Here is a 25,368-nt window from a genome sequence, read left to right on the forward strand (position 1 = left end):
TGTTATGGCACGCCAAGGGTTTATAGCAGCCTGTAGAAACCCTGATCTAAAATGTTCCTATACAAACTGCAGATAAAATCAGGGACCAATAAAGGTTGGTAAACTCCAAAAATTAATTATGACTTGAGAACATATTAATTTTAAGTTTTAGTGTATTAATGAAATTAACAATCATATGTTAATCGTGTTCAGGGAGTTGAAAAGATCAGTTCAAGGAAACTCCACCTCATGAAACTCTCCAAAACTAGCGTTATGTCTTTGTATTTGAAAATTATTAGTTTTCTGAGCATAGTAAATTTGAGGATAGTTTCAGTATTTATCTGTGTACTATTTATATACTGCCATAATTAACAATTAAAATGTCTTTAAAAAATAACAAATGCTAATCAAAAATATTAGTCTAAACACACTGACTCTTGCCAAGGGGAGGCTGGAACCCTGCACAATCAGGCAAATTTGAGTATATGTATTAATATTTACATTATGCATTACATGGTCAGAGCATTCCTTTCATAAGTGGAAAATGTATATCGGAGTTTCCGCACGCACTTACTGGGATTTTAATATCATGAGTCATTGTGAATATGATATACTGAATATGTGAACAGTATACTGAATATTTCATTCACCACCCACACAGTAACACATTAGAAACAATTTGCAGCTACACCTTTTGGCCACTTTATTAGGTATACTTTTATATTCTTCTTCTTCTTCTTCTTCTTCTTCTTCTTCTTCTTCTTCTTTATTATTTGTAATAATAATGCAAAGATGATATTTTTAATAAAAGTATAATTATTATGTAATACTACTACCACTACTACTAATAGTAATCTTTATAATAATGTGGGGAGTGGGTGCACATTCCGAGATGTTGCTTCAATGATTTGACATTTTTTTTACACAATATATATTTGGCCTGTAGTAACTGGTCTTTAAATTGAATACAAGTATAGTTCCACCTCATTGATGTAGTGGCTGTTCCTCAAAGAGCTTAGAGGGTTGATTGTCTAGGTCTTCACTAGCTGTTGTAAGCAGGCCTGGTTGTGCGTGGATCATACAAAAGGGAGATTTGATTTAATTGTGCACTTGAGTGTAAGGACTACTTGAAGTGTACATCTTGAAATGATGCAGATTTTGATAGCAGTTACTATCTGACAAAAAATATGCTAGAAAAAAAATATGTTAGAAAGAACTCCTGCAAAAGTAATGATAGTTTGCATTTTAAGAAAGATCCAGACATAATATGGAGACAAAGAGACTGCCAAAGGCACTGGTTGATGACCTCATATGGTCTCCTTATGAGTGGAGTTCTCCTATATATGCAGCAGTCCTACAGCACACGAACACTGTCACGCTTCACTACATGTGCTTTCCCTGCAAGCTCACTAAATGTGCCTGGGTCCCATCATTTCTACCAGTGAATACCAAAAAAACAAGTTCTTTTTCTTCTGATATGCTAGACTAATGATTAATGGCCCATTACTTAATTTGCACAATACACCATAGTACCAAAGTGTAGTTTATTCACTTATAGTTTCACTAATTGAATATTAAGTTATCTATGATTTAGTGCATTATAGAAATTGAAAATCTGAAACATTGGAAGTTCTTACTGCCCATAGTATGTTAAGCATGGATACATCAAATCATTTCTTGTTCTGATTTGAAAGTATTAAGAAACTGTTTGACTGTGTCCTGATAATTTCTGCATTCCACATTTTCCTGATTTAAGACATAGAACAGTTTGCGCCTCACATTAAATGTATTCCAAGCAGGAAAGGAATGGTTTAGTTAAACAACACTAAACATTGCATTTGGTGATCATTTCATCAAATATCAAAGAAAATGGTCTTTGTTTTTTAGTGTGTGAATCTCCAAGTGAGCTACAGCACCCTGAGGCACAACTGTATAGCAGCACAGCCTTTCTATTTCCTAAAAAGCCTTGTAAAAATATTCATAGAGAAAGGGCCTAAGAAAGAATGCAAGCTTTTAGACCAGTCAGAAATAGCCAGGACCACTTTATGGCTCCAACAGTCAGCACGCATGGTGTTGGAATGAGTTTATCAAATCAAAAGACTCCCTGCTTAAATTAATATGTTGATGTGGAAGGATTGTTCAGATTTGGAATGGTTGCAGGCTGCTTGATTGAGAGAGAATTTGATAATTTGGTAGCATTTCTAACCAGAGGGAATTACTGAGTGTGCATATTGAATTAAATAGTGCAATGAAAATAAATTTTTCATGAAGCTGTTAATGTGAAAACTATCAGAGAAAAAAAGTTACCAAATTTGTCACTCAGTAAGGTTCTTGCTAACGTTGTATTAACACAAATTATGTCAAAATATGATTCTGTGATGGGCCAGGCAGAATCAGATGCTCGCAGATTTAGAATAAGAACTTTATTAATGTTCCAATTAGTGGTAGCAGAATAACTCAGGGTCAAAATTGAAAGAGCAAAGTAAAGGGAAATCTAAACCATAGAGAGATCAAAGTCTATGTTCAAAGCCAGAAGAGCAAATACAGAAACCAGGTAGTAAATACAAAAGGGGGTCAGGCAAAACAACTAAGGGGAAATTGTAAAAAACAAACAGTAAAAAAGGTGAATGGACAACAAATAGGTCTGAGTCTTTTAGGCTTGATTATCATAGACTCAAATGGCAAATGCATCAACTGGAGACAACTGTGGACAACTAAGGAAGCTAAAACAAGGTCTATGTTAATGTATTGATTCTACCAGGTACGGGTCCATGATCTAGGTGTCTGACACCCAGCTGTGCTCTTTCAGTCCATATGCCTCTCAGTTCACCAAGTACTAGATCCTTCTTCCATGTCTCCTGCAGTCCAACAGTGCTCTCACAACTTAGGCTGGCTTGCCCCCAACATCAAATGGAAGAGGGGGACTAGAGCCTGTGTCAGTCTCATCCAAGGGACCTGCAGTGGAGGGCTTTAGTGAAGAGACATGGAAAGCAGTGGACACCCAGCTACCTATAGGTAGTTTGGCCTGGTATGTGACCTCATTGATCCCTTGATGGGCTATGTGCCTGGGGCTAAGCTTACTACTGGGACCTGTCTTGTTGCCTTTGGTGGCCAACCATACTCAATCTCCTGGTTGGTAGATTGGGGTCTCTCTTTGTTGACTGGCCTTCCTCTTATAGGACGCAATGGCACGTTCCTGACAGCTGTGTCTCCCAGACTCACTGCGCCTGAACCATTCCTGCAGTGTAGGGTTACCTGAGGTTGGCAGGTTCCATGGATACAAGGTGGGCTGGTAACCCAGGATGCATTCAAATGGCATGGCAAAGGGAGTTCTGGGTATACTCAGCCCACGGAAGGTAGATACATCAGTTGTTTGGATGCTCCTGACAGTGCAGCTTTACCTGTTCCACTTAGCCTGTGGGTGGTACCCTGGCATTAGGTTCACTGTGAAGTTCATCTTATCTATGAACTCCATCCACACTCAGAACGTGAACTGAATGCCTCTGTTTGATACAATTTCCATAGGCAACCCAAACTGGCAGAAGACGTGCTGATAGAAGAGAGTAACTGTTTCCCAGGCTGTAGGGAGCGCTATTACCCCCTGAGGCTTGAGGATGCATGATGAAGTCAATGGTGATGTGACTCCAGGGTCTATCAAGCTGCTTCCTTACAGGTGGAGTAGATGTCACCCTACTCCTAGAGCAGGTGGAACATGATGTCATGTACCCCACTATGTTTTGTTGCATGGATGGCCACTAGTAGCATGCTGCTAACAGCTACCTTGTGTGGATGGAGCCCAGATGTTCTGTCCCCAGGGAAATGTAGGGCCACATGAGTGAGGAGCGGCAATGCTCTAGAACAGTCCATTGGGAAGACAACCTGGATGAGGTATAGACCACAATATTACCTGATCAAAGTCCCATCTGATGGCTCCCAAAAAGCAAGAAGGAGTCAGAATGGGCTTCTGTCTGGTGCATGTCACTTTGGAGCAGTCTATGGACCTGTGAAGGGGAGGTTGAGTGGCCTTAATAGGGCTGAAAACCTCAGACATGTCCTCATATGGCACTGGGATGGATATGGTTTTACTGACATGGGGAAACCTGATGGTGGTGGACCAGACAGGTAGGACCAGGTAATGAGACAGGCAAGGGGGGACCAATGGATGATGGTCAGAGAACATGTGCTGTTGCCTCCCAAAGACCGCCCCTTGGAGGCCAACAGCTTCAGCCAGGGTGATTTCACTCTGCATTTTCAGAATCTGGCTTCACATACTGTGACATTTTGATGATGAAGATGTCAGGGCCAATGGAAAGCATCAACCGGAGGCACCTGTGGGCTTAAATACAGAAGATTAAACAAGGTGCAGGTGAATGTAATAATCAATAAGTTCTTTATTGGGAACATGGAAAATAATGAGTGATATGATTGGTAGATGGGCTGGTGAATGACAGGATAGAAATTTCTGATTGCCTGGGTGATGGAGATTAGCTGTGTGGGTGATTGGTTGTGTGTGTGTTTGTGTGTGTGTGTGTGTGTGTGTGTGTGTGTGTGTGTGGCTGGGTGTGGGCCGGAGCGTGACCTGACCCTTGCGAGACAGCAGCTTTAAGAATCTAGTCAATAAAAGTGAAAGTAATTAGCTATCCTAAGCCTTATGAATAGAGCACCTTAAGTGTAGTAAATTAAAAGCACAATGTGATTATGTGGTTTAATTAAGGAATAGCAGAGGCTGTGACATGCTCACTATGGCCTTTCTTCCCCTTGGTGATCGCTTGCTGAGAAAAGTACGACTCTACAGCAAAAAGTGATGCTGCAGGTGCTAATTAAGTCCATGGAGCCCTAACCTGACTGGTAAGAGTAGAATGAGGATCTCCACTGAGGGAACTAAAAGAGGCTAGAATTGTATATACCTTGTTGTGAATGTCCCTTTTGTGTGTGTGTGTGTGTGTGTGTGTGTGTGTGTGTGTGTGTGTGTGTGTGTGTGTGTAATTAGCAATATCTGAATCAGCACAATCACTTCTATATTTGTGTGTGTTTGTGAAGTCACATGAATAATGTATGTATAATTTGGCATCACCCTGCAGTATCAGCAGATTAGCAGACAGGAATCCCCATCCATGGGACTTCCATGCAGTCACTGCTTTTCTCTGCTGCAGGACATTTGTGCTCAGTTATGGCATCACACTATCCTACAAATTTACCATATTCCACTTTACAGAGAATCATTGCTTGTCAGTGCACAAAATAACCATTTCTCTTGCAAGAAATTTAATTTACACCATTGATGCTAAATGAGAAATAAAAGACATTACAGAGATATTAAATCATTATCAACCATTATTTTCTGGTATATTCTCAATGCAATTACATTAAGCATATGAACTTTTAAACTTATTCTTTAAATGGTTTAACTCCAAAGTTATTTAAATCAAATGCATTAGGGTTTGTTACTGTTGTGGATTACATACAATGAAAACTGAGTTTGTGTCTTCATTGTCTAGTGAAATATTATGGGGTTTTGCATCTTGTTTTGAGTCCTGGCAGGCTGTGCACAACCTGCATGATATGGTGTTATATTGTAGATATGAGTTTAGAGTATGTGTCAATGCAAGGATCATGTTGACTTGTTTCAACAGGCAATCGCTAATAAAGTAGATTGGGAATATGGTCCTGGGAATATGGTCCTTAAAAACTATAACATGAAATTATGTAATGTATTTTTTTTCTTATACATATTTCATTCTACTCATTACCTATAATTTCTTGGAGGGAATCATTGAACCAAATAAGGAATAAAAGCTGTATTATAATTAAAGTTAAACAGATTCACTTAATTGCCTTCAGTGCTTTTACAGTGTCTATACTGTACTGTCTCCATTGAACCAAATAAGGAATACAAGCTGTATTATAATTAAAGTTAAACAGGTTCACTTAATTGCCTTCAGTGTCTATACTGTACTGTCTTTACGCTGCTACACTGTCTACACTGCTTCTTTCAGTGCTCAGAAGCAACATTAAAAGACTTTACTAGTAGCTGTATGCCTTGATACTGGAATTCCAGTGGTGAGAAAAGTCCCTAGCATTAGAAAATTGAAGTGCAGCCCCCCTTTATCTGAAACCCTGTGAGCTGTGAATCTCATATCTTACTTTATTCGCCTAAATAATGTAGAGTGTCACGACTAAGAGTAGGATGATATTCTTGCGGGCTATCGAGGGTTGTAATGTTATCAGGGAGCACATTTTCTCTGTCTCAAACATCCTTGGAATCTAATTAATGTGTCTGTTTCCTTTGGCTGTGGACCCATCATCTCTGGCAAAGGGCATAGATGGATTTTCCATTGAGGGTAAAGCTATGCAGGAGACATAGAGAGTCCAGTTTCAGTGATGTTACTTGACTATATGGACACTTTTACAAAACACATTTGCCAGCATTTACAGTGTCAGCCTCTTGGTCACTTTGGCTCTGTTACTTTTAAAAAAGAGATTTTAATATAATGTTTGTTTTGATTATATGATAGCTTCATTAAATGATGAACAAATATTAATGAGAGCTCGGTCAACTCCATCATTATTTGCCAAAAAAAAAAATTATAGTATGATTTTATAGTATCATGGCAGTCTGTGTCAGAAAAAGCCAGTTTAAATTAATCTTTAGCTTCACAAGTAATTTTAGGCCCATTATGATGTATCATTTGTGAAAAAGAATGAATTCTACTATAAGAAACAAACAGATCTCACCTAGACCCATTTGGTGTATTTCTATTAACAGTAAACACCTTGCTTTGTGCCAGATTTATTTTTCATTTGCACTGTTTTGCCATGGTTTAACACTTGAAGAGCTGCTTTCTTTCATTAAAATGTTGCCTAACTTTCTTTTACAGGTGCTGACCTTTTTCTCTTTTCTGTATCTATTAATGACTATGTTCATGTGTGTTTGTATTAGTCTGTGTCGGTTTTTCAATGCAATACACAATTTAGTAGTTTCCATTATCTAAAAGACCGGATTCAGCTCATTATCTTGTTAAAAATTCATGTAACACAAGCTGAAATCAGCTTCATATGCAAGGGAAAGAAAACACAACTGTGCTGCAGTGAGTATGGGAAACACTGATCCACGTCCATGTCTTTCTCACTATGTAAGAGCATAGCTATGTTTGTTTCTTTTGAATTTGTACACCTATGTATTTAAATAATGTCCATATTTCTGCTTAGTCATAGGCCTTTCAGAACATGTAAATACAAGGAACCTGTAGTCTAATTATGTAAATGTATTTTTACAGGATGCCTGTGATGTTTGGCTTACCCTCAGCTGACTGAGAATGCTCCAGTTAGAACCAGTGTGTGAATAACTTCTTGACCTTCTTCTTAAGATTTGATGTGCTTTGCGTTAGCGAGTCATTATGCTGATGCACCTCTGTAGTGTTAAGGTCAGTGCTTTTCCTCCATTTGCTGAATGCGTAAACTCATCATCCTCTTCATTGTCCTCTTCCAGCTCTCACCAGTCATTGTGACCGTTAAGACGCAATGCAGTCACTTCAACTGTTGATGTGAGTGTGTGTAAGTGTGCAAGTGTTGTGGGGAGGGAATGTGTGAATTTGTCCTGTTATCATTTGACAGCAATGCTATGCAATTGCAGTGTGACTTTACCAGAGACATACCAGAGATTAGTAGTTAGAGTCTATATAAAACAAGTCATAAGAAGAGGTTTGAATGTGATTCGCAGCAAAAGCCCTAACCTTAATTAGTTTAATACATTTGCAGTTATTAGACTACAAGCATATTCTGCGTCTCTTATTGGGTCAGTAACTCTTGTACAGGTTTTGAGATGATACTCATGCTTTTCTGAAAAAGCAGAAATGGGAAAGAAGCTAAGAGCAAACCCCAGAAACTGCAACTGGAAATGTGTCTGGCAGTGAACGTGATTGTTAAAGTTTTATGAAGTGCTTTATCATATGAAGAAATGCACGCTAAAGATTTTGGTCTGGGGAATTCAGTGGCAGATCACCACCAAGTTCTTGGGGCCTCCTTAATGAAATGGTATGAAGAGCAAAAGTCCCCAGCAACATCACTGTGATGCTCAATCTATGTAAATCACCCGCAAACACTGCACATGCACACTGTCATGCTGGAAGGAGAGGTAAGGGTGTGTTTGAGAGTTTTCTTGCGCTGCCTGCTGCCTGTTATGACCCACGGATAAGTCATGGGCATGGAAAGTGTTAGGCAGGAGAGCTTGATTGATCACACCAGAGACCAGATTCCATAAATCATGAAGTGTACTATACAATAATCACACTAAACAATAATTAAAGTTACCAGGTATTTATCCTATACTCTAAACAATTTAAGGATAGCTAGCCTGGGAAATCAACCATGGATGGTGACAAAGAAAAACAAACAAAATCAAACCTTCTATTCCCCAAGTGCTAAGTAAAAAGAAAGTAAACATCTTACCTAGCTAAGATCCAAACACCAAAAATAAATGAAGAGCACCCACCCTCTTACCTAATGTGCTCCTATTTATTAAACAATTTTAATGCACTCCACTCCCCTGGTAACCTGGTTCTCCTAGATATATTTGTTACTTATTCTTACCAAGTTGACAGCAAAGCTGACAAATAACATTGTTTAAGTCTTGAAATCTGGATAGGACGTATGGTGCCTTACAAATGAAAAAAAAAACAACAAAAAACTGCTGTACAAAGTGTGAAAATATAGTCCTCTGAGAAGCAGCAGCAACAAGCATTGACATCTGACAGTCTCTCTAACATCTTGTACAAGCATTCTCTTAAAGCTGAAGTTCTGTCAGCTTCTATGATAATGTTCTTTCCCATATGTCACTTAAATGACACTGTGGTGATTCTAAAGTGATTATTCTTTGGTGCAAAAACGATCATGTGACATAATGAATTAAAGGATAAATCCCCAGTGACTGTGTCCTTTGGCAGTTAGCACTCAAAAACAAGTACCACGTGGAAAGGCTGAACAGGTCTTTTGGGTATTTCTTTGTGTGTGTGTGTGTGTGTGTGTGTGTGTGTGTGTGTGTGTGTGTGTGTGTGTGTGTGTGTGTGTGTGTGTGTGTGAGATAGAATGAGGGAGAGCTCAATGTGTTCATTTCATTTTGTTCTGTGTAAGAGTGTTACAAAATTGCAAGAATACGCCCACCCTGTGATTAAACTAAACACTAATCATGCCTAAATTATTCAAATATCTAGAATGATTTCTGTCATAAACATTTCACCCATTTTCAAAACACCCTGCCGAAAGCTGTCATTAGAACCCTCATCTACCAATGTCTGATTTTTTTTAAATTCCTATTCATTGAGAAAAGTCATGCTAATTTATTTGTCATTCAAATGGTTGTTTTTGGCATCTATGACTGCCCAGATATGTCCTGTTCCACTATATCTTGCCCCTATGTAAAACATGTTCATAGTTTCTAGAAATACTAAGTAATATGCTAAATCTCCTGTGTCAGTTTCAGCCATACTCAAATTAACTTTACCCACAAAAAGCTCTGCATTAGAGCAAAGGGCCTTGACATACTATAATAATTTGTGTTAAACCTTAGTATGAATGATTCCATTTATACAAACTTGAGCATTTTAAATGAGCATTTATCAAAATACATGAAGTGTTTTCTGAAGAATGCTAGACCTTCTGTCCTGAAGCTATAAAATGGCATATATATATATATATATATATATATATATATATATATATATATATATATTTACAGTTGAGTTTCTTAACAGTCTATATATCGCTACTGCCTGAAAACCCCTATCAGACTCTGCTTTTGATGGTAGCCAATTACACTTAGCCAATTACAGACTATACCACAACCCAGATATCTGACTAAGATCATGTCCTTCTTTGTGCCTACCCTGCAGAACCTGTACCAGAACCGGTTTCTGGGCCTGGCCGCCATGGCAACACCATCGCGGAGCTCCCTGAGCCGGCGCCACTGCAAGAACGGTGTGCGCTATAGCTGCGCAGCTGAGCCGTACTGCTACAGCAGTGACCCCGACCCACTGACTCTGCCTCGCTCCACCAGTGACACAGACCTGGTGTCGCCACTTAGCCGCTCCACCCTGACTGTCAGCACCTCCCTTTACTGCATCGGCCAGTCTCAGGATATCCTCATCTGCTGGGACATCAAAGAGGAGGTGGATGCTGGTGACTGGATAGGCATGTACTTTGTTGGTGAGTTATATTACATTTTGTAGAGAATGAAAAATGATTTAGAAGTTTATTTATTCTTGAAAAGATTAGAGAATTGTGTGCCTATAGGTATCAGAAATCGCATTTTTTCATCTTCTCTAGATGAGGTTCTTTCAGAGAACTTTCTGGACTACAAGAACCGTGGGGTGAATGGGTCCCATAAAGGGCAGATCATTTGGAAGATCGATGCCAGCTCATACTTTGTGGAAAGTAAGGATTCCCTGCTGTTCTTGCTTTCTCTCTGTGTCCCTCTTTTTCTCTCTCATTCCCTCTCTCTCATGCTTTCCCTCCCTCTCTCTCTCTCTTATTCTCTCTCAGTGCATTGTTCATCTTGTAGAATTAAGCATAGGCTTTTGAGCACATACAACTCAACATCAGGGGGGAGTTCATTAAACAATATTTCTATGACTTAGTTATCTGTATGGATAAATAGATGGATAGATAGATCCATCCATCCGTCCATCCATCTGGGAAAAATGGAATTCATTACAATGCTCAGAATATCATTAGACGTAAGCTTCTATCATCACCATATATTCATGACCAGATCTTTCACGGCTCCCATGCTGTTTGTTGATCTTTTTTTTTGCTTCTGTTAGCTTATCATTCATTCCTGCTCTGTCTAAGTATGGCTTGTCCCTAAGTGAAGAACCAAAAACACAAAAAGGTGTATAAATATCTGCACCACTGCCTGTAAAATGTGTCTCTCTGTGCTTAGGGAATCTCAGGCAGTAGATTTTCTTTTCTTTTTGTAGTATTGTGTCTTTTCTGACAGACTGTGGAAAGCAGGTTTATTTCCTGTTAGAATAATGTTACTCTCTCACAAGATTAATAAAAAAAAAAATACAATTCTGTCCTAGCACTGCTTGCTCTGACACATTTCAGTTACTGTAATTCCAAGATGTCAGTTATATGTGTCTAACTACCCATAACACCCTCTAAGACAATGTCAGACAACCATGGTGACCAGAAAGCACTCACCATGATACAAATGCAAGTGTGCCAGTGCTGCATGGCATGTGTGGGGCTGTTGTGCACTGCCATGACTCCTAAATGCAAATAAGAGTGCTTAAAAGTGAAATTACTAGCTAACAGTAGGCCAGGTATGGGCTGCTTGGTGAAGAAGGTGCAGGGTGCAGCAAGAATGCTTATGGTGCTCTGCCTTGTTTTATAAGGCATACTCACTACACTTGAAGAGAAATTTAGCTTGGCTTCTGTCTTTCTCCCTTTTGACATAATCATAATTCATTTGTCAAGTCACTTACCACTCATTTGGTCATTAGAACTCAGACCTCAGTATACTTCTTAGTAGAACATGTAGCCATGCATCATAGCTCTAGGTATTCTATAGAGCAAAATCAGCTCCAAGCTGCTCTATGAGGTTTGTCATACTGAGACAATGACCACCATACTCAGAAACTACTTCTTGAACAGGTTATGCAGAACTGAATTTCCCTCTTTCTCTCTCTCTCTCTCTCTCTCTCTCTCTCTCTCTCTCTCTCTCTCTCTCTCTCTCTCTCTCTCTCTCTGTCTTTCATCATATAGATGAGACCAAGGTTTGTTTCAAGTATTACCATGGAGTGAGTGGAGCACTGAGAGCTACCACCCCCTGTGTGACAGTGCGGAACACTTCTGCTACTGTGAGTATATGTACACACACACACACACACACACACACACACACACACACACACACATTGCCACAGGAGTATGGCTGATTAAACAGTTTATAATGCAGATGTGACACTTCTTGACTTTCTTAATACACTCATTTAATAAATAGGATCAAATTTGATGTGGCTGAATGAACATTTCTAGTTGTACTAAAGCTATGGTATGTAAAATGCTATGCAAATATGAATTATGAATATAAGATTAAGATTTCTTTATTGTCATTGTTCTATGTGTACAACAAAATTAATTTTAACAGAGCTCTGTCTACATATACATCCTGTGTACTCAGAAGGCAACAAATGCTTTGTGATAAATACACACATACAATTACAGAGTAAGTATTTTTTAGAATAAGTATTGTGCTGTTATTCCACAGGATGTATTGCTTAGATATTACACAAGAGCAGCTATTTTAGAATGGATATTGCACATTGTATTGCAGAGATATATATTGCAAAATGACTGTTCAATAGGAGTGGTTCCTTAGTGCAGTGCTTAGTACAGTGTATAGAGTTCAGTGCAGTTCTTTTACCTTCAGTTCTTTCAGTTCTAAGTCCAGTATAGTGATGGCCTTGGGGTAGGAACTGTATACACATAAAGACTGTGATATATGAACAATGATACAATAGGGTATATTAAATATATTAAGTATATGGAATATTACACCAAGGTAGGGCAGTGTCCTTTGCAACAGTACTAGAACTGCTATTATAAATATGCCCACAGTGACTAAAGATGACTAAAGAAGAAATTGTCTTTGAGTGTCTGTGAGGTTATCAATGTGAGTACAAGCATGAGTGGAACAGTGGGAGGATGAGTGATGACTGGATGACAGTTTATTCAGGATCTTGATGGCCTGTTCTTCAACCTGCTGGTTCTGGATTGAATGCTGTGTTGCAGCCTGCCTGATGGCAGTCTGGTAAACAGTCCCTGTGCTGGGTGACTGTAGTCTGTGGTGATTTTGAGGACCTCCTTTAGACAATATGCGAGGACGATATCTTGTAAGGCTGGGAGATTGTTGCCAATGGTAAGTTTAGCTGTTCTCATGACTCCCTGGAGGGTTGTAGGGTTATGGAGTAAGTAGCTGCCAAACCAGACAACTACACCATAGAGAGAATCCTGACTGGGTGCTTAAGACAGTTATTTGTATGTAGTTGGTTAAGATGTTGGGGGGAGGTCAAACTTCCTAAGCTTTCTCACAAAGTACAGTTTTTGCCCCTGTGTTTCACCTCTGTGTTAGTGTGAAGGGTTGGAGAAGTCCACTATGAGGAACTTGATACTGCTGACTCTCTCCACAGCACACCACTGATGTATAAGAGGGAGTGAGCACCTCCCTGCAGCCTTCTGGAATCCACATTTATCTCCTTTGTCTTGCTGATGTTGAGACAGAGGTAGCTGTCATTGCACCGTTCAGCTAGTGTTCTGATCGTAACTCTGTAGGCTTCATCACCATAAGTTTAATCACCATCTGTGATGAGGCCCAGAATAGTAGGGTCAAAAGCAAACTTGAAAATGATATTTGAGCTGTGCATGGTGACACAGCTGTGTGTGTACAGGGACTATAGTAGGGAGCTGAGATCACATCCCAGAGGAACACCTGTGTTCAGAGGTAGTGTGGAGGAGGTGCAGTCGTCAGTATTCCCCAGCTAGGGTCTGTTCGGCAGGAAGTCCGTAATTCAGTTGTATAAGCACCGTTAACCATAAAAAAACAAAACAAAAAACAAAATGGAAAAAAAAACAGCTTGATATTTCTTTATCACTTCTCTGCATATTAATTTTACAGTTGATTCAGATTATACATGCTCTTGACAGCTGAGATCAATTATGTGGATATGTAATGTTCCTGACCACACTTACTATACTGAATGTTTAATGTAGACATATTTCTACATAACAGTCACTACTTCAGTTGGTATTGGTTCCTTAATTATATGATTGAGAAAATAGCTCTGTAAGAGCTGTAAGACTGCGTGAGTGTGAAAGATTAAGTGCACAATAGTGAGATGCTGCCTCACACCTGTCCCCTTACACTGCCAGAGGAGAATTACAGAGGAGAAAAGAAGGAATTAGAAAAAGTAGCTGTCCGGTAATTAAAGGAAGGCATTTGCAGGCATGCCTGCTCTTATAAACATGATAACCACTAAATTATCTTTTGGATTCTGTTCCCCAGTGAAGAGAGAAAGTCTCTGCCTTGACTTTACTACCCTGCAGCTTTTTCCAACCATGTCCCCTATGACTTTGTCAGGGTAATATATGTATGCTGGGCTGGTAATATAAACCAGGTTTAGTGGCTTGTCAACAAATATTGCAACATGCAATATTTAATGCACAAATAAAAACTGAGGGTCATGAAGATGTGAGAGCCATTTGATAAAGCCAAGCTGTCCAAGGCTGTTCAGATAGTTAGAGAGAGTATGGATGTTATGATTCTGTGCATTGCCACCTTGCAAAGGAATAACAGAGAAATGTTCAACACGGTTCATACTACTCACACTACTTATAATACTCACGCTGCTCACACTACTCATACTACTCATATTGTTCATGCTATTCACATTACCCATTTCTCTACTTATAGTTTGGTCCTATTAACCATCATTTCATTTATCATTTCTTTCTGTCACTCACTGACTCTGTTTTAGTACAGAATCAGGTTACAGTTTTCTGTCCCAAAATTAGATTACTATGATTTGTGGTCATCATCATAGTCTCAGAAAGTAATCAGTGCATGTGTGGCTTTTTGAGGTTACGGAAACATGCCATTGTATTTGTCTGACCTTGTCCCCGGTAATGTTATTTACCACGCTGACCTCATCCAAACTCTCCCAATTCATCCCTGAAACATAATCAAACACTGCCCTTTAATAGCACTATTCCTAGTTAGCATCCAGCTAAACCACAAGATTGAGTTACTGTGGCCTGCTGCCCTTGTGAGCCCCGGAAATGCTGAGTGCCCCTGAACTTGATCGCTGCAGCAGTGCTCTTTCTCTGGGAGCAGAGCTTAAAAATAACTGCTGGCGGAAGGCGGCACGGAAAGGCCAGGGTCAGGTGTGTAGCTGAGAGAGAGAGAGAGAGCAGGATGCTGGCGGCCAGGCTTATGGACAGCAAAGCTCTCCATCTACGTAGACATATTCCACTGGCTTCATCTCTTGTGCTGAGCTTTGAGCTGTGGTCTGGGGGTGCGCTGCCCTCGCATGCTCATGTCGCCCAACTGGACTGACAGCAGGAGGAGGAAATGGGAGTGCTCTGCAACCTGGATGCCTGACTGGGTGAAGGTATAGCATCTTATTACTGTAAAACTGTTACAAAACTGACTTGATGTGGTGGACTAGAGGGGATGTAAAGGTAGCTGGTCTACAAAGTTTAAATGCAGTGTCTTTTAAATGAAGCCAAAATTAAAGTGTAAATGGCAGTTAGTCAGAGGCAAGTGACTAGACTGAAATTTGGTAATTGACATTTGTCTGTATTTGCCCTCTTAAGGCTGTGCCACTGCACAACACATTCTAGATTCACTGCTCGTTGTCTACGAGTGATCGTAGGTACTTCTATTCTCATTATTCTTTTTTTGAAATTTCAGTTCTAGTTCATTTCATTAAAGCGTTTTTAGTGTTTTTGTCACTTTTGAAATAAGATGCATCACACCATTGTGAAATGTCTATTTTTCTTTATTTGAAGGATTTCATAGTTATTGTGGAAATCAAGTTCATGTTCAGTATAAACTGTTTCTGCAGACTGAGGTTTTAGCAGACACAAGCTACGTTTGTCAGAAGATGTAGCAGGTGCCTGCCTCTGAAGCCATGCAGCTCACCTCAGCAGGCTGAGTTCTCAGCATTCTGAGCGTCCTGCATGAGAGTTCTGCTCGTCCTTCAGGATCAGATTACCCAGGCTTTGATGATGCTGACAAATGAAAAACAGTGTGGCAGGCTGCTCTCCTCTTGATGTGGCAGTGATTCTGTAGTGACGGGCTTTGCCTTTTTTTGTTTTGATGATGATGTTTGCAGTTTATTTTGTTTTTGTTGGCTGTTTTTATAATTTTACATTTTAGAGCAACAACATCCTAAATCAGCACTTTTTTTTCCATTTTTTTGCAGTAAGAAAGGCAAAATAAACTCTCTAATATGCTTTGTGCATGCATGAAGTACACACACAAGATTTCCAGAGATACAGGACATAAGAAGACGAACCAGTTTATATTAGAAACATATGCTTTATCAGAATTCTGTTTGAAATGTCCTGTTTCTCGGGAAACTGTGTGTACTTTACTACAGTATCTCTCTATCTGTCTCTCTCTCTCTGTACACACATATATAGCGGTGTGTGTGTGTGTGTGTGTGTGTGTGTGTGTGTATTGATCAACTGGAGGAGGGTCAGTGTAGTATTATATATATATATATATATATATATATATATATATATATATATATATATATATATATATATATATATATATATAATACTATAATAATATATATAATATATATTATATAATATATATAATATATAATATATACATATATATATATATGTATATATATATATATATATATATATATATATATATAGAGAGAGAGAGAGAGAGAGAGAGAGAGAGAGAGAGAGAGAGAGAGAGAGTCACTGTCACGGTACTGCCTCTCCCTCCAAATGTCTTTCTGTGTGTGTGCGTGTTTGCGTCTGTATGGCCACACCCTCCCTACTCCTTATTGTGTGTCGTTAGTATGCATGCATATAAGTCTTGTGTCTGAGTATAGGTGTTGTTGATGTTTAAACCCGGTTAGCTTGCTAACCACGTAGTTGTCTTTTGTATCACAATAAACGTTCGTTGTGTGTAACACGACTCGTCATCGCATCCTGCTTTACCTCCTCGCATCACAGAAACATCGAGCACCCAAGGATGCCAGGAAAGAGAAACAAGAAAAAGAAGGGGAAGAAGGGGCGTAACCCTTACGGGGAATCCCTCCATATTCCTGGGCACTCTCGGTACCACAACAACAGGGGAGAGTGCTCCTGGAAAGTTTTGGGGGGGCCCTGGGGGTGGTTCAGGGGAGGACTCGGCAGAGTCCTAGAGGACCCTGACGGGCTGTGACAGCTGGTACCAGGGAGACCAGTATCAAGGTCCGGACTTCATGGGGTGCTATTATTCTTACTGGGACCACCAGAAGTACTACGGGGAGTACGAACGGAGTGAGGGCCATAGTGACGTCAGCCTCCGATTGGAATGCTCCGACATCAGCTTTTGATCGAACTCGGAGGTCCATCAGTTGGAGAATCTGGTGATGGAGATGGAGGAGGTCCTCTATAGGGATTCTCCCTCGGAGATGGATACTGTGTCGGTGGATTCCAAGAGCGAAGGGCCTCCGGCGCCCAAGGTACCACCCAAGGCTCTGCCCAGGAGGTGCAGCTCCGGAACAAGTAGGCTGCCCAATGGGGCTTTCAGGGAGGCGTCATCAGATGAGGACACTGTGAAGGCTCACAGCCCCAGAGCTCGAGCACCTAAGCCAAAGCCTTGTAAAAGCAAGAAGGCAGCGACACCAGTGCCTGCCTCCTAGAAAGACAAATCAGCATGTGCGTCTCCAGACACGCGTGCACTGAAGCCGGAGCAGCTGCCGCCACGCAAATCGGCAAGAGCGGATCCAGTCCATCTGGGGTGGACTGCGACCCAGCCAACAAGTGGGGGACCGGCTGGCGCTCCTGCTACCTTACCCTGTTTTTTGTACCTGTCCCGGTCACTGGACCTATCCCTGTTTCGATCACTGTACCTGTTATCTTGTCCCCTTTTGTGTCAGTGCTTGTTCCTATCAGTGTGTCCATCCCTGTGTCTGTTGTTATCTTGGTGCCTGTCTTACCCCCCACTGTACTGCTCGCGCTGGCCCATATTGGGTCCACCGGCCTTGCTGTTCGGCATGGGCTTTGGGGCCGTAGTCTGATAGGCTGGCGCACCGGGAGTAGCGCCGTTGGGGTGGGGCTCTGTCACGGTACGGCCCCTCCCCCCAAACGTCTATCTGTGTGTGTCTGTATGGCCACGCCCTCCCTGTGTTTCACACCTGCTCCTTATTGTGTGTCGTTAGTATGCATGCATATAAGTCCTGTGTCTGAGTATAGGTGTGGTCGATGTCTAAGCCCGGTTAGCCTGCTAACCATGTAGTCGTCTTTTGTATCACAATAGACTTGTCCTCGCGTCCTGCTTTACCTTTTGCCTTTTTTCCTTTTATTACTGCAGTGCTTTGTTGTTGTATTTCCACAGAGAATAAAGACACTCCCTTCCTGCATTTATGTATGGCTCCCTCCCTGCTGACATCACATACATATATATACATAAGCTCCCCACTGACCCTCCCCCGGGCAATCTTTATCCTTCAAGCTTGGGTCCTCTACCAGAGGCCTGGGAACATTAGAATCTTAGCTGTTCCTAGGACTGCACACTTCTTGAAGGATATCTCAGATGTTGTTCCTGGGATTTGCTGGAGCCATTCTCCCAGTTTGGGGGTCACAGCCACAGGTGCTTTGATTACCATAGGAACCACTGTTGCCTTCACCCTCCACATCTTTTTAGCTCTACCTTGAGCCCTTGGTGTTTCTTGAGTTTTTCCTTGTTCTTGTTGCTATCGCTTGGGATCTATCACTATGGCTCTATTCTGCTGTTTGTCCATCACTACTATGTCCAGTTGGTTATCCATTACCATTTTGTTTGTTTGTACCTAGAAGTCATGCAGGACCTTAACTTGCTCCTTTGCCCCCACCTTCAGGGGTGTATCCCAGTTTGACCTTGGAACTTCCAACCCGTACTCACAGATGTGTCACATCCCTCTGTTATGTGCTGGGTTGTCTCATCTTTGCACAGTCTGTATCTGGGGTCTTACCAAGTGTGGTAGATACCAGCCTCTATTGATCTTTCATTTAGAGCTTGTTCCTGTGCTGTCGTGATTAGTGCCTCCATGCTGTCTTTCAATCCAACCTTTTCTAGCAATTGGTAGGATTTTTCCATATCAAGCACAGTGCAGGGATTTATCCTTTCATAATGGTTCCTTTTCCTTTTCCAATACTCCTCAGGTTTCTGCTTTTTGAGGTATTCACTAAGCACTTCATCACTTGGGGCCATCTTCCTGATGTAATCCTGGATCTTGGATGTTTCATGCTGGATAGTGGCTCTAATGCTCACTAGTCCTCACCCCCACTTCTTCAGTTTATATATATGGTTAGAAGTAAGTTACGTTTTGTGTGTTCCTGCTGCATAAATTAAATGGTTTGTTAGAAACATGGCTCTTGTGTCAGCAGGGAGTTTTTCCTCAGGAGAGAGAGAGAGAGAGAGAGAGAGAGAGAGAGAGAGAGAGAGAGAGAGAGAGAGATTTGGATAAAAGTGTAAGGTAAATGAATAGCTTCTTTTTGCAATATGAAAAAGAGAGCAGGTGTCAGAGAGCATATGTGTATAGATGAAAGAACAAGTGTGTGTGTGTGTGTGTGTGTGTGTGTGTGTGTGTGTGTGTGTGTGTGAGAGAGAGAGAGAGAGTGTATGTGTTTGTATTTGAAACTTACTGCATAATGATTATGAATGAGGAAAATTGTGTGTGCTTGTTTCCACGTGGCACTGTGCTGTGGGTAGATGCTGACTCATTGCCACACTGCACTCTTCACGTGAGGTTTCAGTCAGTATGTTAGCATAAAATGTCATAGTCATAAACCATAGTCAAGACTTCGCCCTGTGACCAAGTCATAAATTGACAGATGCACAAAGAGTGATGTGATTAATGATATTGTATAAGTGAAAAATTCAGTTTTCTCCTGCCAGCCCAGGTGTTTATGATTTATGACATTTATGACTATGGTTTAATCCTCACCAAGAAGACAACAGCAAACACAGTTCAAGTCTCTGATACTTCAGGTACCTAGCAGATTATTTTAATCCTGGTAGAACTTGATGTCTTGGTCACAGGGCGAAGTCTCATCTTTACTGTCAGTGGATTTGCAACTCATTTGGGTAGCAGACACCTCCTCGCCCCTTATGTTTGTTTTCTTCATTTTTCAAATGTAACACTCACAACTTTTGTGTCTTTGGATTCTTCTTTTTGTAACTGGCTATACTGTAGTGACTGCTGAGTGGTTTTGGTAGTATGAATATATTAATGTGAATCTTCTGAAAGGTCCTGTTTTATAGATGTTGTTAATGGTCGTATACAGCAGGTTGTGTAGTGAATATTACCCTATTGCAGCATTCAACACTAGTCTCCAGAAAAGATTAGAAGAAAAACTCTATATCTAATGTGATTTGGTGTTTATTTAAGATTTATTTGAGTAAGATAATTAAATGCACATACCCAAATGCATGCACACACACCAACACACTCACACAAACGTAAACACGTGGCACTGTTGCAGCTGTTGAGACAAGGATGCCTGCGTCAGTGGGAGTTCAGTCTTACCCCCTCCGTCCTGAGCAAGCTGCTCTGGAGATCTCCTCCAAGTCCTCCTCTTCCTGGTCACTGGATCAATGTAGGCTTAATGGACACAAGCTATTGATCTCCTGCCATGCACCACTGGAAAGGCAGGGAGAACAGGCTGGAGCAAGAGGAAGGGAATGGAGTGAAGGTGCTGACAGACTCAAGTGCATTTTTTTTTTTTTTTGAGTGTGAACTTTGTTTTTTTGCTGCTTCATGACTTTATGGCCAGTTGTCTTATATTTAATCATTCATCATTATTATTCAATAACAATATATTTAATTTTATGTTGTTTTAATCTGTGAATTAGTGCAATGATTTTTGTAGTGTTTATCACTACAAGAAGAATTATGAACACTTTTTCTGTATTTTCCTGTGTGTAGGTGTTGAAGCCCGTTGTGAGACAGGAAGTAACTCAGGATCTGGGAAACAGGAGGCTCATAAGCTTCTCCCTGTCAGGTGAGTTAACTGTAAAGTCTCATCTCATCTCATCTCATCCCATCTCCTCTAATCTCCTTTCCCCTCTCCTCCTCTCCCTTCCCTCCCTCACTTTCTGCATTAGCATTGTGACAAAGTAGAGATCCTGCTAGTCAGGAATGCATCTGAGAGTGCCCATAAGGTGGAACTGTCACTGAGGCTTCTCAGTCTGGAACATGTGATTTATAGTAATTTTTTCACACAGTACATTGATTAATGCCTTTCAAAATATGACTTGGAGAAAATTATTTTCCGTAGTCATAAAAAGAGGAGGCACTACAGCACCTCCAGAACATGCAGGGGTTCTTTTAAGACTTTATTTAGGTTAGATTGGTGGCGTTTGCATGTGTTGGTATGTTTGTGACTGGGTTAAGCCCTGGGTCCTGACCAGCAGGTTTGGCTTCCATGTTGCCTGTGGAGGACTAGTGCTGTTTTGATCCCTGTCAGACTTGAACTTATGCTCTAACACATCTGTCCCATCTAGCCGCATAAAGACCACAATGGTGTTTTTTGACATTTAACACTGGTTTATCTGTTTATGCCTCTTTTAATCCTGAGTGTACATTGTGGACCACAGCAAACCTTATGCTTTTTCTTTTTCTCTCTGCTCCTCTCTGTTTCTCTCTCTCTCTCTCTCTCTCTCTCTCTCTCTCTCTCTCTCTCTCTCTCTCTCTCTCTCTCGCCAATTGTTGATTTTCCTCTAGCTGAGAGGCTATTTTGTTCACCCCCTGTTCCCTATATAGTTTAATCTTTTAAAAATAGATTAGTGGAACACTCCCAATAAGAAGTCAGACAAAGCTGCAATATCAGCTTCTGGATAGCTTCTGAGCATCTCTCCTTCTCATTTCCTTCTCTTCAGCTCCACTCTGGCCCAGCAGAGGTTGTCTAGTTACTGTCTGTAAACCCCTTATGTAGGTGGATTTACCAAAATGCACTTCGTTCTTGCTTTGCTTTCTTCAGTCTGGTTGTATCACATGTCTCTGAGATATGGGTAGAAGCTAGTATTATGCTAAAACATGGACACATGCACACACACAAATATATACACAGACTGAAATACTGCCCCATTAATGTGCTGCTTAGATAAGCATGGTGATGGTGTGATGCTAGTATGTGGTTTGTTTTATGGTGCTTTGTGAGTATAGCGCCTTACTTTCATTATGTTTTAGTTGTGAACTCTGCATGGGCTGAAAGATGCATCTGATGTAAACAAGAGCATGACTTACAAAGGTGACAGAATATGATACACTAACTTTTGCTTCTGGACTTTACCACTGTTCCTGCTTTCCTGTGAACTATGAGGCAATTCTTACCAGTTAAGGCCATGTTAGTCCTGACTGATGTTATACGGACAGTGTCCTCACTGTTGTTAGTCGGATTGTGTAGAGGGAAGTTATTAAACAGGATGTCCATATCAAAAGGATTCTAATGTACAGGGGAGTTTCCTACACTCAAGTTACAGTGTATTATGATTGATTCCTTACCTACAGTACCATATGGTGTTAAGATGAGTAGTCTGCACCACCCAGTGTTTGAGCATATCTGGCCTAAGACCTAACGTCTCTTTGTTCCAGCCTCATACGTGGGGAAATGAAGGGAATTGGATCCCCTGTGATTCTTAGTGTGTCTTCTTCACACACTCCTTCTTTTTTCTTTAATTCATTTCAGTCTGAATATGAATATTTGTAACTACAGGTGACTGGAAATTATTTAGATTGCAAGCACAGCAGTGATGGTGTTGTTTTATCACAGATTTAGGCATATAAATCTTGCTGAAGATTTTTCACATCAGCGTCACTGATGGGTTGAGACTGGCCTTCTACCCAATTACTCAGCCAGCAGTAGTCCTGCGATCAGAAATGATTGATAAATGTTTGAGATATTTGTATTTGATTGCATTGGGAAAAGGTGGCTATTGGTGAAAAGGACATCTAACACTACTTGCACATGTAGGCCATGATATTTTACACCTACAAGGTTTTTCAAATAAATGTTTTTTTTGTTTTTTTTTAAGTGTGTGTCTATGCAAGCAGCTTGTTATGACCTTGGTATATTGGTGGACAGGAGAGCATCAAGTGACCCTGTACTTACCTTCTGTCCCTCTTTGGTCCAGACATCCAAGCAGTGGGTCTGAAGAAGGGAATGTTCTTCAATCCTGATCCATATTTGAAAATAGCAATCCAGCCAGGAAAGCACAGCATCTTCCCTGCTCTCTCCCACCATGGCCAAGAAAAGAGATCTGGCATTATCTGCAACACTGTCAACCCTATCTGGAAGAGAGAGGTCAGTCCATCTGGTTTCACTGCTCATCTTTGGTAATCTGCAATACATAAAATTTGGTGGGGTTAAATCCATCCTTTCAAATCACCTCTTATATTTCTGTCTATAATAATACTTGATTTCATTATTTCATATGTCGTCAGAAGCCTGTCTGACACTGAATTACTCAGTTAAGATGTTTGATAGCAAAAGCTGAAACAAGAACTCTGAGATTTCAGTCAGTGCTGGTCCATGTTCCTCTATAGTAAAGTGCTTATTTGTAGCACACACATACTTGATATCAGAGTTCAACTTTAAACAAGAGCATGAAAGGAGGAGCCCTGGGGTGACTGGCACTTTGCTGTCTCTCTGATGTTTTGCCTTTGCTTCTGACTTTGTAAACAAAACCGTACCAAGGATACCAAACAGCCAGTGTCTTTCAGCTTTTGCTCTATTTCCCTATTTTTACTTTTTGTGTTTTCACTGGTCGTAACACATCTGAGCTCGTTAATACCTAATTAGTAGATTAATTGAATCAGGTGCAACACTGATAGATTAATTGAATGCAGGGAAAACACTTAAGTAATCCTTAATCTACTTTTGTGTTATGTTGTGATGTTTTCTTATGTAGTACTTGCCTTCTACTAGTATCCTCCCACAGTAATTTTCTAGTACTGCTAAGAACCTAACATGAAATGTTTAGCACATAATGTCATACAGACATCAGTGTGGCTGCAGAGCTAAGTACTGCTCCATCTGTCTGTGTGTGCAGCCAACCATGCAGAAAACTCCCACAGCATGGCACATAATGTCGAAATAGAGGCTTCGTTCAGGGTTAACTACCATTATGAGCCTTTGTGACTGGAGCCTGACCTGGTACACACAGCTATACCAAATTTTTCTATGTTAAACTATGAGTTTCCTGCAGGTGTAATTTAACAATTGACCATGTCCAGCTTGTTTAAAAACGAAAGCACAGCTTCAGTGTATACCAGAATTCCAGAGCATGTATTCTTATTCTGTGTATACATTTATGTGCTGGTCATCTTTCCTGATAGGTTTTGCTTCTCTCCTCCCTGCATCAGCTTCGCTATCATTTAGTTTCAGTCAGTAGGGAAAGGAGGAGTGAAGGGCTGGTAGTGAACTTGCTCAGGCCTCTGGAACGAGACTCTGCAGCAAGGCACGGTTGTGACGCAGTTAAGAGAGTCTCTGTTACAGCGAGGCGGTTAATCCCATTTCCTTCCCTCTCTGGGGATCAAGGAGGCTGAGTGTGCACTCCTTCCTGCAGTCGTGTGCTCATGCCTCCTGCTCTCCTATTCGTCCTTGTGATCAACAGCAGCAGTAAGTGCAGAGCTGCCCTAACTAAACCCGCTAGCCTCTTTCACATCCATGTGCAAAAGGAGGGAACAGCTGTCATTCTCAAATGATGCAATTGTAGCGAGAATGAACACGGGACTGTTCTCCTGTGCAGAAATAATATTCACTGTTTATCTTGCACAGATCCCTGTTGTCTCATTGTTTCATCATCTGGTTTTCTACCTGTTTGAATAATACATTTAATGGGTTGTGTTAGACCTCTCTGGCATGCTTTTTACACCTATACATTTTTAAACAGACTCATTTGCATGCCCTATTGCTCTACTGCTCTTGCAACCTTTCAGCATTTGAGTGCAATATACTGTTCTGCATATAGCTCCACTGACAATCTGTACCATCTCTATCAAGCATGCCAAAACTATTGTGTTGTACATACTTGATTCTAAGATTCAAACCCAGGCCTAAGGACTCATGCTTGATTTGTGCCAAAAATATTCAGCCGTCGGTACACCACTACCTCAGGTCTTGTATAAGGTAGCATAATATAAGTACAGGTTGGAGTATGTTTGAATTAATGGTACATTCATTCATATGTTTGATTAAAGGTCACACTTGATATTACCTGCTAGTTTATTGAAGACTATGCAATCCTATGTGGAAGTTAAATTATTAGCTCCTTGTGAGTTTGGCTGATGTTAAATATGCTTTAGGTTCATATAGTGATCTATTTTTTCATGAAGTGGTGTAAGTAGATATGCTTTCTTTATTTCCATGACATTTCCATGACTTTTTCAGCCCAAACGGAATTGAGTTCTACAGGGAAGGGAAATAAATGTAAATTGTCTATACACTATAGTGTCTCATGGGGTTAACTATCTATTCTGGCAGGGAGGGAGTAAAGTAGAATGCAGTGATAAATTGCTAGGAGTAAGCACTTGACCTTTATGTTCAGAATGTGTTTTACTGGTTTGCCCTGACGCATGTGTCTTTCCTGGCATATTTGTTACTGGCATG

At 40.6% G+C, this 25,368-nt stretch overlaps 1 protein-coding gene across 4 annotated transcripts in view; it reads left to right on the forward strand.

Moving 5' to 3' along the window:
- Positions 1-25,368, forward strand: part of LOC113574791 (E3 ubiquitin-protein ligase HECW1) — a 51,655-nt gene that overhangs the window by 1,047 nt on the left and 25,240 nt on the right. For 2 of the 4 annotated variants that reach the window (XM_027005944.2, XM_027005946.2), the window contains exons 2-7: positions 7,257-7,403; positions 9,867-10,179; positions 10,300-10,407; positions 11,743-11,837; positions 20,685-20,760; positions 22,892-23,061. In XM_027005944.2, coding sequence (XP_026861745.2) covers positions 7,377-7,403; positions 9,867-10,179; positions 10,300-10,407; positions 11,743-11,837; positions 20,685-20,760; positions 22,892-23,061 — 789 coding nt within the window. In that variant the 5' untranslated portion in view covers positions 7,257-7,376. Of the gene's footprint in view, positions 1-7,256; positions 7,404-9,866; positions 10,180-10,299; positions 10,408-11,742; positions 11,838-15,040; positions 15,147-20,684; positions 20,761-22,891; positions 23,062-25,368 lie in introns of those variants that run through there. The other 2 variants (XM_027005943.2, XM_035531137.1) reach the window with 2 other exon arrangements.

This window comes from Electrophorus electricus, chromosome 10 (assembly GCF_013358815.1).
Source record: "Electrophorus electricus isolate fEleEle1 chromosome 10, fEleEle1.pri, whole genome shotgun sequence".
NCBI lineage: Eukaryota > Metazoa > Chordata > Actinopteri > Gymnotiformes > Gymnotidae > Electrophorus > Electrophorus electricus.